At 40.2% G+C, this 16,260-nt stretch overlaps 2 protein-coding genes across 10 annotated transcripts in view; one reads left to right on the forward strand and one right to left on the reverse strand.

Annotated features, from left to right (window-relative positions):
* The first annotated feature begins 621 nt into the window (after positions 1-621).
* LOC124182934 (uncharacterized WD repeat-containing protein alr2800-like) lies at positions 622-3,433 on the forward strand. The gene is made up of 5 exons (XM_046570762.1): positions 622-902; positions 1,013-1,202; positions 1,874-2,075; positions 2,560-2,754; positions 2,893-3,433. The coding sequence occupies exons 1-5, from the start codon at positions 728-730 to the stop codon at positions 3,046-3,048; spliced, it is 918 nt and encodes a 305-aa protein (XP_046426718.1). The 5' UTR covers positions 622-727; the 3' UTR covers positions 3,049-3,433.
* A 2,036-nt stretch (positions 3,434-5,469) lies between these two features.
* LOC124182926 (protein phosphatase Slingshot homolog 2) overlaps positions 5,470-16,260 on the reverse strand; it is a 168,097-nt gene continuing 157,306 nt past the window's right edge. For 8 of the 9 annotated variants that reach the window (XM_046570746.1, XM_046570745.1, XM_046570743.1 and 5 more), the window contains 4 exons: positions 10,802-10,996; positions 10,019-10,288; positions 9,296-9,855; positions 5,470-8,916 (listed from right to left, as the gene is read on the reverse strand). In XM_046570746.1, coding sequence (XP_046426702.1) covers positions 6,791-8,916; positions 9,296-9,855; positions 10,019-10,288; positions 10,802-10,996 — 3,151 coding nt within the window. In that variant the 3' untranslated portion in view covers positions 5,470-6,790. Of the gene's footprint in view, positions 8,917-9,295; positions 9,856-10,018; positions 10,289-10,801; positions 10,997-14,489; positions 14,824-16,260 lie in introns of those variants that run through there. The other variant, XM_046570751.1, reaches the window with a different exon arrangement.

The raw sequence follows: 16,260 nt of genomic DNA on the forward strand, positions 1-16,260 counted from the left end.
AACCAATGTCACCGCGGTGTCATGTTGAACTTGATCATCCTCCTGATCTCTTTCCACATAATACTCATCCGTGAATGAATGACAAGATCTACGGTGTCCGTATCGTGTTCGTTTAAACTCGACCGTTGGCCAGTTCAAAATATGATTCAAAGGCTTCATAATGAAAGTCATCCACGGTTTTCAGTCGCCAACAGTACACAAACCTACCAGCAGTGTGCTAGATCCTTCAATAATAAGCAATCCATCACCGTCCCTCAGTGTACTTACTCAGAGATCTCGAAGTGTAAGCTATGCCATAAATAGTTCACTCGCTCGGTCGCAAGTAGCCAATAACGCGACAGAAATGGATGCAGAATCTGAGCAAGGAATACAAATAGATGGAGATGTCAACATCATTAGTCAAATGTACGTTTCAATATGCGATCTACAACAAGTTCCGAAATATGAACGCTGACCTTCATTCATTGCAAGACTGCAATCTCTGAGATATCGTGTTCGCGTAGAAAAGAATCCTCAACCGGCACATGGAGTCTGTATTTTTATAAATATTGAAATATGATAGACTTAAAATTCTATGCAACTTTAATACGTAGAACTCTTCGTTTGGAAGTTCGTCTAAATATGAGAATATCCTTTGAGAAAGTTGGTGAATTTGTTACGTTGAAATTAACACCGCAGGGAAGGGTCTCAAGACGTATTGTGCATCGCTTACACGGAACAGTGTGAGATGTTAGCGGCAGGGATTTCTGACGGAACAGTGAGAATGTTCAAAATCAATTCGGGCCAGTATGTAACGGCTCTTCGGGACGCGGAAATGCGCCAGCATCCTGGACCTACAACTGCTATAAGACACCGACCCGTTAATAGATCTTATCCGATAACCCAAACGCTGACCGCAACATGTTAGTGCCCGATTTTCGCACAGGAATCCTCGTGTTCAGTTTGCGGCATTGATGCGTCTTTCGAATTTCTCGCTTCTCAACACCTCCCAATTTTTCTCCGCATTCAACAGATGCTACAGGCTGCGTAAAATGCTGGCATTATCCGACTGGGCAGTGCCTTTACACGATAAGAGAAAGAAGACAGACACTAGGCCTGGGGTACCATCCGTTTCTTCCAAAGTTTGTGACCGTTGGTGACGATACGAATATTTATCTTTACGACGAAGAAACCAAAATACAGGAACGAGTATTTCATGCCAGGTAAATAGTCAAATCCATCTACCGTTGACCGAAACCGTTGGGGGTAATTTTGAGAGTTTATACCTCGACGGACAAACATTCAATTCGATTGCGGTTTGTTTGATTCGAAACTATGCCGTAGGTCGCGGTTCGTTTACGTATTTTCCTAAGTAGAAGTGGTGAAGAGAAGCATTGGCACTGACAATAACGTCAACCACTTCCCAAAGTGACGTGTTATGCGGTGACCACGATGTCTCAAAAAACGGTGAAACCGTTTTACTTTAAATTTCGGGATAGTATTCTTGGATAATTTATCCTCTAAAAGAGTTAGAAATATTGTTAGTAAAATCGAATTTCAACCTCGAACCGTCGTCATCGTGTTAACACAATTTCGGATCACAGCAAAGGATAAACTGTCTAAAAAGTAAAGTATATCGCCAAGCGAAATAGTTCAACGATACAGTTCCCATTAATTGATTCTGATAAGACAAAAATATGTAAATGAAACTCGATCTACAGAGGTATGTACTTTTGGATTAAACAAACCCACAATCGAATTGAATAATTTATGGTAGAGTTATAAGCTCCCAAAATTCATCCCCCCTTATCAGCCGTCCACTATTAATGTCATCAAATTTTGGAATACTCGCAATTTACAATTGGTTTATACATATTTCATACAAAATTTACAGCAACGCACCTGACATGATGAATGGGCATACTTCGCGCGTATTTTGTGCGTGCTTCAACCCGAAATCAGCACATGAACTTATCAGTGGCGGATGGGACGATACCGTACAATTCTGGGATACCAGGCAGCCTTATGCTACTCGACATATTTCCGGAGTTCATATGTGCGGCGACGGCATCGATATCAGCAAAACTGGGAAGGAGGTACAATCTGGTTCTTAGCCATAAGTTATAAACGCGACCTGACTGAAACTTCGCGAACGTTCAACACTAATTTCAGGGTAAAATATATGCACTGAGAGAAATTTTTAGTTCCGGTTACCGCTCGGTCCTTAACTATTTTCATTTTTTACCACGATCGAGAAATATAGTTCTAGGTATAAAATGAGAATTAGTTTTCTAGCTGTTACCGGAAAGTCTAGCATCCGTTACTATTCTTTCTCATCACGATCACTGTTACTAGATTTTCTTGTGACTGTTGCGAAAATTTAACGCTCGTGCAACGATAAATTGACGTTAAAGCCTTGTTTAACTGAAAAATTAGAGTAAACCGAACAACCTGTTTTTTATTCTTCTAGTTACTATAACGAATGAAATTTTTCTCAGTGCGGCGGAAAATTAGCGCAGAGGTAAAAAAAACTTTTGTTTCTTGTGTCATCGTGGAAAAATCATAATTTTATGCATGCAGATTCTAACTTGCGCATGGCAACGCAAAAACCCTCTCCAACTATGGGATTACGGTTCGGGAAAATTAATGGTCACCATCGAGCCGGATGTTTTTAATTCACAGCTGTACTGCGGAAAATACATAAATAATCTATTTATTATTTGCGGTGGTGGCGTGACCAATCTTTTGAGGGTAGTTGATTTGCGTTCGCATACGGTAAGGATTGAGTATGATTTGGTTGATATAAGAGATAAAAAAAACCATGCATACTGTACACAATGTTTATACATTATACTGTATCAATGTTTCCAATATTCTTTTCACAATATAATGAATTCCTTTTTATTTTTTCAGACTGTAGGATCCATAAGAAATTTTCCTGGTGCGGTGTTTGATTTGGCAATCGGACCTACAAAGCGCATTAAACGCTCGAAGATAAATGATATGCCCCTTTTACCAAGGATGGCCTTTTGCTCCGCAAAAAAAATATACGAAATTGATGTTGGGTAATGAATTATTATCCACAATTATTGTCAACTTGTACGCCAATGAGGTGGCGGAAAAAAAGCGAAAAATAGAACTTGCAACAAAAATTGTTCGCCCGATAAGATTCTATTTTGAAATACGACGAGATAAATATTCTGTTGTACAACTATAATGATGTGTTAAGCGAGCATCAGTTTAGTTCATCGAACATTCTCGTACTAGATAAGACTGAAAAAACAACAACCGTTTAAAACTGCGAAACAGCAAAACACTGAGTAGAACTATGTTACACGTAAATCTTGTAAAATCGTCATTATAACGAGTACAAACGCTTATTGAAATGTTAGTAATTATTTCTATATGCATAAAAAAAACTACTGTATCTCAAGCAATGAACAATGTATTTTATTTAATACAAACTATGGTACAAAATTTATACAGAACAACGCACGATTTTTTAAGACAGTAGATTTTTTTTACTCATTTTCTTTCATTTTTCTCTATCATTATCGTTATAATTATCGTTACTATTATCATTATCATTATTATTGTTTAAACACACACTTAAGCGATTGGGAACAAAGGTAGGAATCGAAGGCAATGACGGAAAGGAAACCGCGAGGTGGGGTGAGAGGGGGGAGAGGGGAGGGGGGGGATACCTAAAATGAGCGCATCAATTCATCATTAAGTATAAAAAAACTTACTATAGTCGAATACTACGCACTAAGAATTGTTGTCAGTTATCAACTGAATCTGGACGAGGAGGTAAAAGATTTATAAAAAAAAAAAAAACTTCTTTTAATTTGTAAAAATTCGATAGTATACATAGTCTTTTACAAATGGGAGTTATTTTCATTCTGCATCCGTGCAATAGATTGCAGATAAGAGCGAATCAGTCCGCCTTGAAATAGCGTGAAATGTGTTAACGAGACGACACATATATAGGGTGATAAATGTAAATTTGGAAAGATGACATTGGTGCATACTTCATGTGAGCATGTAACTTTTTACATGCTGAACTATTGTCGGCATCGATAGTGATACGAATTGTTTAAACGCTTATCGATCAACACTGATTGGCCGAAATTTGCTCCAATGGAGAAAAATGTCTCATTTCTGTAGTAAGCCATTATTCCCGGAAATTTCGTTTTGATTTCTTTTCCTTAAATTGAGACAATCTTGTTCAACTACGCGTTCGATCAGATATTCTAATTGTAAGTTCATTAAAATTTTGTTTCATTATTCTGTTGACACGTCACCGTGGTAATAAAATATATATATAAGATATATTAGTCAATATAGTTTTATGCGTCATAGTAGAGTTTAAAATTTGTCGAATTCAGGTTTTGTATAGTATAAAATTGGTCTTTGATAGTGAAGCGCGAATTGAAAACTCTTTAAACACAAAAAAAAAAAGGAACAGAACTTTTATGCGTTAAAAGTAGAAACATGATGTATGTATGTATAGACATATAAAAATTTTCAACTTTATTCCAAAATTTTGTCTCTAAATTAAATCGCGATGATATGTTTCAAACATTAGATTTTCAATAAAAAGGGCGTTTGTGTTGTCAAATTTAAGTATCATTGCTCTATTTGCTTGTTTTTTAATTACTGTACATATTTCAAGATTTACATATGAAGCGTACTTTCCGTTGAGAAATTTTGGCATACAAAATGTAATTTGAATGATTGTAACAAATATAGAGGACACTGGTTTCGAATGAATCAAATTTCTAAACTGAGTCGAATTATTCCGGGTATAGATTACAATGATGTAGAAGTAACAGGAGTGTCAAGTGTATAGGATCATAATAATATGAGATAATTAAGAAATACGCAAATAGTTGAAGCATTGGGATAGAAAAATCGTACAATTTATATTTACATTGACAAATACAAGCTGTTGATAAGCTTTCAAAGTTAACAAACGAAAGAGAAACAAAAAAATTATTGAAATTTTTCAAAAAACAAAAATCCGTATTGGAAGTAAATAATATTATATCTCTTATAGTATTAATAAGAAATAGTTATTATTAAATACAGCGTGAGTTATCTAAATTTAAATTCGTTATTTTCCATTTCTTTTTCTCGTTACGTTTTTCGCTCGCCTCTAAATTCAGCTAATATTTCTATCTTCTCTACACAGGTAATTACTTTATTATTTTATACACAGATTTAAAGTAAAAACCTAACTCCGTTGAATCTTTTATTCTCCTCGATTCGCCAGAAGAGAGCCACAAGGAACTTAGATATATTTAAAAATATTTACATGGATAAATAATCCTAGAATCGAAAAAAACCTCTTTTCTTTCAATCAAATGATTCTTAATCTCACTGCCTCGATTACTTTTTTTCAGTCACACAGTGCATACTCAACATACACAACGTCTACACAAACTTTGTTTAGCTAAATTACTTACTCTCATTCCCAAACGCTATGCACTTCACATCATGTGCTTCTAATCACATTAGTCATTATAAATTATTAAACAGTGTACGATGTTTTTTTTTTCTCCCTTTCCCTCTCTTTTTCTTTACATTGTCTCATAGTCGTTTTTCATCGCTGCGCAATCGTTCAGTTCCGAATACACGACGGTTGAGAGAATTTTTTTATTATTTCACGTCGAACGATCAATGGTGAATTACTTTTCCACACGGAGAAATTAAGTAGAAACTAATTACAGTTGAAAAAAAATTGGAAACAAACCGATAAGAGAAAACAAGTGGGAACGAAAAGAGAACAAAGAAAAAAAAAATTAAACTAATAGAAAATCATTACAGTATATACCAAAGCACACGAGGCTCAGACGTTACATTCACAGCCTGTCCGAGCGCTCGCCACTTGACCAACATCAAAGCCTCCTGATTCTGAAAACTCATTATATTTTCCTCTTTCCGAATTGGTAATTTAATTGTCCTTAACATATCGCACCATATTTTTTTTCTACGCTTATTTGATTCCAAGCCCACTAAGAGTTATGACGAGATGACATAGGAATACTAGTTTTCATACTTCCATGCTTAACACGACCTCTTTCCCTTCGCTTATAATCATACATATAACTGTATTGTTGCATTTCTAGCTTATTTTATTTTAAGTGAACGTATACGAGCCAAGATATCTGATCTGTTTCACTTTCAGGTTGCTCCAAATCTAACTTACACCTTAATTGGATCGACCTTGCAAATGATTTGGTGATTTGCAATTTTCGCGGTTATTGTTCAGTGCTTAATCACCAATATTCCGTAATATTATCGTGTCTCAGAGAAAAAAGGGTGACGATAATTCAATGCTTCGCTATTTGTTATAGCGATAGAAAGATAGTCAACTACTTACATTATTTTTTTACATAAATTCGAATCATAAGAGCAACGAAGATGATTCAAATTTTGCAAAATATCTTTGACACGAAAAACATGTAATATCAATTTGAAACAGATATAGATACACCTTGGCTCTGTCAATTAATAATTGAGCCATTGTCATTAGCTCGCAGCCAAAGCGTATTGGCATACATACATAATAAAGAGATCACACGATAATTCTTTTTACAAGTAACATACTCCCGGGGTGTTTAGGGCATGTAACTCCATAGCTACGACATTCCTCTACATCACTATGGTAGAGAATAAGAGTAAAGTTTAACAAAAAAAAAAATTGAAAAAAAAAAAATAAATAAACCAGCATGTATAAATTTGAAAATTCGAAAATAAAAATAACGAAGTCAACGTTCCGTTTTTTTTTTTTCCTTTAAGTATTTCTTTACATAGTGTTGTAAACCGGACTGCTGTGCCTGGGTCTAACTCGGAGCATAGCCAAAGGATGTGATCTGCCGTGTTGCTGCTGCTTTTTGCTTGCTGCCTTTGCAACGACGCTTGCGACAACGACGCTGGGTGACGGAACCGATGGCGGCCTTCCCGGCGCTTCTGGCGCCTCGGGAAATAGAGGCGAATGATTGATCATTATGGGCGCGGATCTCCTCGACAATTCCGGAGCTATTCTAGACTTGGCTGGTGGGTGAACTTCCATTGCATCTTTATCCTTATCCTTATCCTTATCTTTGTGAACTCTTAGTTGTATCTCCGAGGTTCTTCGTGGTTCTGGCTTGGCAAATTCGTATTTTCCGACCAGGACTTTCACGGATAAATCCTCGGCAGTTTCCGGCTGTGGTGATTCGACATCCTGCTTCTTCGCGTCCTTGTCCTTGTCCTTAGAACCGTTTACCGACGCGCATCGGATCTTCGAATCGTTATGAGCGATGACGGGAGACGACGGCAAGCTCCTTATCTTGTTATCCTTTTTTTGCCGAGTATTAGGCAATACTTCAACAGGCTCGTTATTCTCAGGGCTCTTTTCAGGCTTCGTTGACTTGGCCTCGAATTCTTTTTTAAGATTCTTCACTATGCCGGAACTACTCCTGGGGCATTCGAACTCGGGTGAGTCGTCGACGGAGAGACACCGCTTATTGAACATTGATTTGTTGCTCAAACCTTCCAAAACCATTTTGTGATGCATCACCGATGGACATTGCGAAGTATTCACAACGCACGGTGAGTTTGTTTCGCTCTCAGACCTGCACGATCTCAGCGGCGAGGGCAGGTCCGATTCCGAGGACAATGACGAGGGAGCTGGTGCGCTTGTCGACAATCTTCCCAGCGCTCTAACGCTCGTCACTCCAGGTTTAATGTCTATCCCTCCAGCAGAGCTTGCTGACTCCCTGACAGTTCCAATTTTCGGACTAGATTCATGCGTGGGAGGCGAGTCCCTCCGCCTGGGAGTTGGCGAGGCTGTATAATGAAGAAGAACGGGGTTGTAGGCCTCGACGGGAGCGTCCTCATCACCCGCCGTGAGCCGCTCCGACTTATCGTCAGGGTCCGAATCCTGTGTACAGACTCTTTTGTTCACGGTGCTCGTGCTTTCCTCAAGTTTTTGTTTCGTTCTCTTGACCGTACCAGGATGCCACGGTATTTCCTCCTTGTCGTAAGGAAACAAACCACTAGATCCGAGCGGGTCGGAAGGTCGCATGTCGTAAGACCCCCACGAACTGTTTCTCGATGGCAACGTGGCCCACGAACTGTGTACCGAATTGTTGTCCATTATGACCGCACTGTCGTAACTGCTCCAGGAGCTCTGACGACTCGGTGAATCCCTCGCCGGTTCGCCCCGCCTTTCTTCCCTGTCGAATACCCTGTCCAGTTGCGTGCTGAACGGGTCTCCGTCCTTCCTTGACCGTCGACTGATTAAATTTGGATAAACGGCCGTTGGTTGGCCGGCGATACACTCACTCTCACTAATAGTCACTACCCCGTTAGAACTAGTATCCCTGTTCGAATCGGTGTTAGTTTTATATTCTGCCGATGCAGTCCAGACTAGACATTCACTATTGTTAATTGCAGACGGTGTTGTTCCAGTTGGATGAGTCGTTTGTGTCGAGACTAGGCTCTCCTTATCACTCTGCTTTTCACTCGGATCCCACGCTTCTTCGGTATCCGGGTTTTCTTGCTTTTCATTCGCCTCGCCGATGCAAGAGGGTGGAGGCGGGCTTTGAGAAAGTGGTTTAACGTCGGAATCCGAACCAGGGGATGAAGGTTTGCTGGTTGCTGCCTCGAACTGGTTCGTCAGGTTCAAAACCAGTCCTTTTCTCCTCTGTCCTTGAGTTTCCAGCTCGTTTACTCTGTGCTTAACACTCGGTGTGTCTGGCCCAGGTAGGTGAACTATTTTATTTTGTGAAACACTGTACGATTGGCCGTTGTCGCACGGCATAAGGACGTTCCTCGCCTCCTGGTCTTCCGCGCTTTTACTCGTATTCGTACCGCGCAGCAAATCCTCTCGCGTTATTTCCGAACTACCGGTATTATCCAGCCTCTCAAGCGACTGCGATAAAGACACTGAAACAGAAATAAAAACAATTTGTTAGAAACCGTATGAGATCGCAATGTACGGTGGTTGGCTTTGTGTTGTCACTCTGTTTCGACGATGAGAATATCGCAATAAAAGGGGACATCTAGTGCTCGACAGTATAAACCATGAAAACAGTTGATAAAAAAAATCTATTAAAACAGAGTAGAAATGTTAGGTTTTGTGTGGTAGAAAACTGCAACTTCGTCTGTAAAGATTTACTTAAATAACATTCCGTTTCGAAGTTAATTGCAACTTGTTACATAACGAAATGAAAATTGTTACGATAAATACAAGCTGCGAACTGTTTTTAATTTTTTATATCCCTTGGCAGAGTTCATGAATGAATAAGGCAATAATTGTACGTACCGGCAGGGAGCATATTTTCCGCAACTTCTGCATCCGGTGACCAGCTTTTCGGCCTCTGACCGTTACGTTTTAATTCGGTACCAGGTGCTTGGAGTAGATTATCGGTATCAACACTGTCAACTTTTTCTTCCTTCTTAACTTGGTCTTTGACCATCGTCGGTGACTTTAAATTCGTGTCAGATTTGGACCTTTGTAACTTCTCCTTGTTCTTCATGGCATCTAAAATGCCCTGATACGTTTCGAGTTGCGATACGAAACTACTGTTTGGCTTTATGCAGCTTCGTTTATCTTTTACGTGTTTCAGTGCTTGCGAGTAGTCCCAGTTGTAGGCCTTCATAGCGTAGGCAATCACAACCGAAGCCGACCTGGAAACTCCCATTTTACAATGAACCAGCACTTTTGAACCCTCCTTCTTCGCCTTCGTTATATATTTAAACGTGTCATCCCAATGTTTGAGCAAATCCGTTTTTTCATCATCGTAAACGCGGACGTTCAAGTAATTGAACATCCCTGGGAAAAAATTGTCGATTTCTCTTGTAACGTTCAAGATGTGCCTCACTCTGAAAAATTATAATCGGTTATTAACCAAAATGACACTCCCAATTCCACGTAAATATTTATTCCAAACTTTGGAGTTTTTCATCATACGTGAGACTGGAAAGTGAATCTAAGCTAGTAAAACACGGATGCATATTAAATCGTTGAAAATACGTATTTTCTTACCCATTTTTTTGCAGCTCTTCTAAATTGCTGGCATTCCATTCGCTGCCGAGGTAAACGTGCTCGAATATCTCGGTTGGCGCATCCATCTGCCCCAATATAGTTAGCATTTCTTGATCAATGAATGGTTTGAATTCTCCGAGATCCATGTCGAGGTCTTCCTCGAGACGACCTCTGATGTACTTTGAGGTTACCTCGTCGAGATCAACGGACATCATGATCTCTTTCAAAGTTGATCTGATAACACGCTCAGTTTCCTCTCTCTCCCTGGGTCTGGTTAAAAAAAAGAATAAATGTTATAAGAAATCTGCCGTGCATCTGCAGATGTGATTTCAGAATCATCTACTCACTACAACCTGTATTCTGGCTATGTTTGTTGAGAATTATCTTTTATTTTCACTCATCGAATAAAATAAACGCGCATATTATTATACTTGTAGCTATGTAAAAAAAAATAATTGTGAGTGCAATAGACGCAGAAACTGGAAATAATTGAAGGACACCTATGAAGTTATGTTCTATTTATACACACAAGTAAATTCTGGTGCCAGAAGCGCCAACAAACGCAACTATAATATTGGCAGAGTACCAATCGGCATTTTGCACTAGGTTACTATTCCTGTAGAAAAAAGAATATCATCTTCAAGCGTATAATGACGATCTAAGTATCAATTTTGAGCCTAAGTGACGTTATTTAAATTTCTCATCGCCTATTTTGACCAAGGAAGTAATCCGGACTTTTTGATAAGGTATATAATTTGTGAAAAACAGCCGATCGCTACTCACTTGCTGCGCTCACTGTCCGGAGACGGTGGCCTGCGGGATTCAAGATTATCCATTGTGTGCCACTCGTTGAGGCACGAGCGGTCACTCTCGATCCGTTGCTCATAGTAATTGACCCAGTCATGGGACAAACCCCCGAGAAAATAGTTCTGCTCTCGAGCTTTGCTGGACACCTTGTGAAGCGTTTGCAAAGCTGACCTGCAACAAATTACGATAAACTTAGACGAGAATTTCACCAAAATGCACGAAAGTCGCGAGATAATCTGATCATCGTTAATGAAATCAGCGAGATTTATTTAACTTGGCCTGTTTCGATCTCAGGCAGTTTTCATAGTTTTCTTCAATTCGGAAACAAATCGTTTGGTCTGTAGTACTTTCATGATAAAAATCACGCTTGAACATAAGGGGGGGGGGGATACGATCCTGTTGAGGCGAACTTTTTTTCCAACCAATTCCGCTTTTTCCTCAGCAGGAATCGTTACAATAACGTTACTAACTTCGACAGAATAGAATTCGACAAGTGATTTTCACAAAACTCGTTGAACCTTTAGGTTACATGCACAAATAATGGTTTGGTAAAAATCGTGACGTTTTTTTTCCACTCTGTATGTTTCTCTAATAATTGCGAAATGCAGTTTGTGAACTGGAACACGTTAAACCCCACTCCACTTAATAAACATGCACATGTATGTACGTGGAAAGCTTTCCAGTTCCTTTGTCAATTGTAATTCGTTATGTTTTTTTTTTTTTTTCTTCGACTGATTCTGTATATTTTGCAACAACCGCATGAATAATTAACGTAAATCATATGGAGAATCCGTCCTAATTACGATCGCGATAGTTAATTTACTCGCTATATAGCGATATTTCGAGCGAAAAATAATACCGTATGTAAGCAAATCGGCAAATATTCATCACCTTATTATTTTCAACAATACGCAGGGAAATTTCATCATCTTGTTAGACGCTTCCATCGCGAATGTCCGACGCAAACTGCCTGCTCCTCTGACACTGGTGGTCGATCAGGTTTGCGACATTGTCATTTTGCCAGTCGTTATCTAAGGAAAAACCACTTCCCGTCGGACTGGGATACCCAAGAAGCACTGAGACGTGTTAATTTCCGCTTTGCCGCTGAAAGGTTAGGCAGGGATATCGCGTGAAGATTTGAGATACGCGAGTACTCGTTAATACGTAAGTCGAAACGCATTAAGCTCGTTACCTGCAGGTTGCCTTCGAGGAGCAAAACGCTTCCGAGAATCGTTACAAGATATCGGCTACAAGTGTATTTACCAATACTACACAACGATACCTAGTTGCAATACTAAAGCGAATAGAGCGTAAATAATATCTCCAATGTGCCGTCAGCGACGAGAGCTCCGGACTCCAGGAAAACCTTGATGATCTTTTTTCCGCAGTCCGCTGGCATAGGCAGACGCTTTGTTCACGCCTCTAAACGCCACGTTTTATTATAAATCGCGTATCGCGAAGAAACAACGTCAAAGAACTGAATCTATTTTTGAGTCGACATCTACCAGAAAGGAAATTCGTGGTTTAACGTTTATCACGTGCTACTGATCTCTCAGTAGTGAAATCTAATTGCTCCACGCAATGCCCGATAAACGGAATTAAGAACCTATTAATTAAAGGAGTGTAATATTTGAGGATGAGGCGGTAAAAAGTGCGTGAATTTTGGAAATTTATACCTACGAAAACTAACTTTAATCGAATTGAAAATTCTCTTACTTTTTCAGCAATCTCCTCGTATATGCCCCCTTGACAACGGAAATATCTTGTCTATTATTTCGTTTTCCATATACATTTCGCAACGGTTGAGCAGAAACGATTCTCAGCTTAAGATTATTTCTTGAGGAATTCGGATATATTCCGAAAAAGTTCGGGTCATAAAACAAAAATACCACTTGCTGTACAAATAATGTACGGAGCAATTCTTACTTTTAAATACTTTCAATTCGTATCGAAAGTTCGTGCAAAAATCGTGCTAAGGTGTCACAGTCAGCCGAATAATTGTACACATTGTACACACAGTGAAGAGCATGTCACTTTTCATAATATAACATGTAAGCAAGGAACGGTGAGACTTACAGCGAAAGAAAACAATGATAAATTCTGGTGCATTTTCCTTAGTCACCCGTTGCGAATTATTTTTAAACAATAAAAAGCTGGAAAGAGGAGCAAATACGCTTCCGTTGATTTACCGCAAGATATAAGCATGTCCTAATTGGTTCGCAGTAGAATCATTCGAGTCAGAAAAACTTGGCTACCGAAGCAGCCAAGTCTTGAACTTCTCGTGACCGTACCGTCTGAGCAATACGTCCAATTTAAGCAAAGCATTTTTATGTTTTTCATTGTCAACGTGCCGTCTTTGTTCCACGGTATGATATATCTACCTATGTATGTTACACGTTACACCAGCCGAGAAACATCGCAGCGTCCGCGACAAAAGCACATTTCATTTTCCACGTGAAACATCTGCGTACGCGAAACGATTTCCCAAAACCTATAATTTTAACCGAGAATTTGAGTATAAATTTGTATTCTCAGACGTTGAAAAGAGACTTGCGCAATGCTCCGCCAGCTTTTATCCGTATACACATATGCGTGTTACGTCAGTTCTATATAAAGGTGGTCGTATTTACAGTTTAGTGTTTAATTTCTACGTGCCAGAAATGCCCAACGTTTCGTTTACGCGATAGGAAATGTTTAGCGGAAAAAAAAGGCTGTCCAAAAAATAATCTATAGCCCACGTGCTTGTCATTCGACGATAGAGAAAAATCATTCAGGTATCCAACGATCTACACGTACAAAACTCGGACACGTTCAACGCCTTCTGGTACATTCTGCCACAGGACGTGGGTGACCTTCACTTTGACCTTGACCTTGATCTGTACGAAACAATTCAAAGTTGCGCAGGTGCCGCGGAGTTTAACTACGAGATAAACCCTTGGATGAATCGGTACGTATCCTCGGTATGCTGCACGGATACACGCTCCTCGTTCGCATCGAGTGGTCGTCCTTGGTCTTAAGATTGATCAGGAATGTGAAAAATGCTTGGCCACACGCCGCAACGTGAGACGTTTAACAGTCTCCTTAGCGAGATGGATTTCGTGTTGTTAACTCCGGAGTAAACTATCATCCATACTCTCGCCAATCCGTGTCGATGTCTTCGAGCCTGAGAGATCATTCTAAATTGCGCAATTTGCTGGGTGTAGATCTCACGATGGATCGTCATCGTCACGCGCGGCGCGCTGGGTAAGAACGAACAAAAGATAGAATTGAATTTAAACGGTGAAATCGAAGGCGCGATCTCCGTCGTTGACACGATCGTGCGGATGTGCTGTTTCTTGCATGTAACGTGATAATTCCAACGCGACACGTGATTCGTAATGCGAAATAAAGAAAAACACGAATGATGGAAAATGATATTTGGCACTGGAGATGGTAAAAGAAGAGTGTAAGGGAAAGGCACATGGCACCGGTCACGCCGTGTCGTTTATCCTACCTAGCCAATTTCAGGGCTCCTAGAAGAGCGAAGAAGGGACCATAATTGTTGGCCAGATCCTTGCGATCCGTAGCAGAACGGGCAACACTACCAACACTACGATACACACTAAAGATCCACGAAGCAACGTCATCGGTGTTCGTTAGGTTCGTTTAGTCATCTCTTACTGACCCGCCTGCAGCCAGTCGTCCCATCTCTCGAGCACCGGCGAGGAGTCCTTGACGGTCGTCCTTGCGATCCGGGGTCGACGGGGGTCGAGTGCCAGGGCGATGCCAGAGAATGATATCAAGCGTAGGGGCGGTCGTCTATCGGGTTAAGCTCTCGAGGAATCCAAGGAGCATGGTGTAATGACATTGCGATACCGTCACAGGTACGATCTGAGCCACAATCACCGGCACCGTGGAGGACGATCGGTTTACTAGATGTGTTCACAAACTCGATATCACCGCGCGATTCGTGAAAATCTTGGAGGTGTAACGAAGAAGTGGTTCTCGGTAGACGGGCCACGTTTTACTGACTGCTTGGATATGCCACGATTGCCGACGACCAAGAAAGATCAGAATAGAAGCGGCGTGGGCACCGCGAAAAGAGAGACAGAGATACAGGCCGAGTACGAGGAGGAGGCATAATGTGACAGATGACGATGAACGGCCATATTCGGCATTGGTGATCATCGTGTTGGCGGTTGCGCACCGAAACACCTACCAACCATATGCATTGATCGATACTAGATAGGTGAGCAAGGAAGACGAGCAAGATCCCACTCCAAACTATCCTCCGCGTCTTTGCTTGTTTTTTCTTGATCTTCGGTGATTCAAAGTGAACGGAGTGTGTCTTTTCCTTTATCCTACGTACTTCGATATGTCAACGATAATTCGATGGTACTGTATTACACGATCCATTGGTAATGTAGACCGCGCGGATGGCGAGAGACTTTTCGAACATCTGGATACGCGTATCTTCAAGCTCTCCAAATACACGTGCATCGATGTACCCACGTATATACACGTGGGGGCATTATTGTCTCGGAGAGATCGAATTTTGGGGAGTTTCAACACGGGCTGTTTTCTTACGGTAAAAATGAACCGAAGAAGAAAATGAAATTTTACATTTTTATCGAGTACTATCAAAGTAGGATATTTTCGGATTGAAATATCGTTTGTGGGTATCAAGCTCTTGAACATGAATTTTTCGTCAGTTTTGAAATTCATATTTTACCATTCTTCAGTCTTTGAAGAAGCGTAAAAAGTTTGCAAAACAATGCAATGTTCAAGGAAATATGAAAATGCATATTTGCGTGAATCGCGTCTTTACACACAATGTTTCATTTAAATGCTCTCCTGAATATTGATGATAAATGATCAAATACGCTGAAACTGTAGTAGCAAAATATCCCGAAAACCGAAGTCTTTTTCACGAAACAAACATAACTCGACACCTACGTTAATTAGTGACCACAAATTAGCGATTCGACACAAATTTAAAGGCGATTCTCCGAAAAATCCCCATATTTCGATGAATCAACGTTGCGACACGTCGTAGTAGATCCAGAGACTGTTTGGCCGATCACTAGCGCGATAGAAGTTTGCGCACTACGGCCGGAAGATATAAATTAGGAGCAAAAAATTCCTCCCAACGAGGACCAAAGCCGCCGGTTTTAACTGAGGCACAGGTAAAAGCACCACTACGGAAAACCTTGCTGGCAGATGTCCTTGAAAGTGTCATTGGAACGGCTACGAGCGATTCGCGAGTGTGCATCGTCCTTAGTAAGAAAGAAAGAAAAAAAAAAAAAACACGAATAAAATTTGTACCGACGTAGAAATGATTCAAGCGGGTTTCGTTCCTCTCCACATCCGGAAACTTGTAGATCAATGAGTCAAAATATACTTTCTCTTCGTGTTACTATAATATACGTATAGAGAATCTCCGCGCGTACGCGATG

The sequence above is a fragment of the Neodiprion fabricii genome, chromosome 5, assembly GCF_021155785.1.
Source record: "Neodiprion fabricii isolate iyNeoFabr1 chromosome 5, iyNeoFabr1.1, whole genome shotgun sequence".
NCBI classification, from domain to species: Eukaryota; Metazoa; Arthropoda; class Insecta; order Hymenoptera; family Diprionidae; genus Neodiprion; species Neodiprion fabricii.

Coding starts and splice junctions, on each gene's coding strand:
- LOC124182934 (XM_046570762.1), top strand. CDS start 728: ATGTTAGCGGCAGGGATTTCTGACGGAACAGTGAGAATGTTCAAAATC. Junction 1,203..1,873: donor GAACGAGTATTTCATGCCAG/GTAAATAGTCAA, acceptor CAAAATTTACAG/CAACGCACCTGACATGATGA. Junction 2,755..2,892: donor TTGATTTGCGTTCGCATACG/GTAAGGATTGAG, acceptor TTATTTTTTCAG/ACTGTAGGATCCATAAGAAA.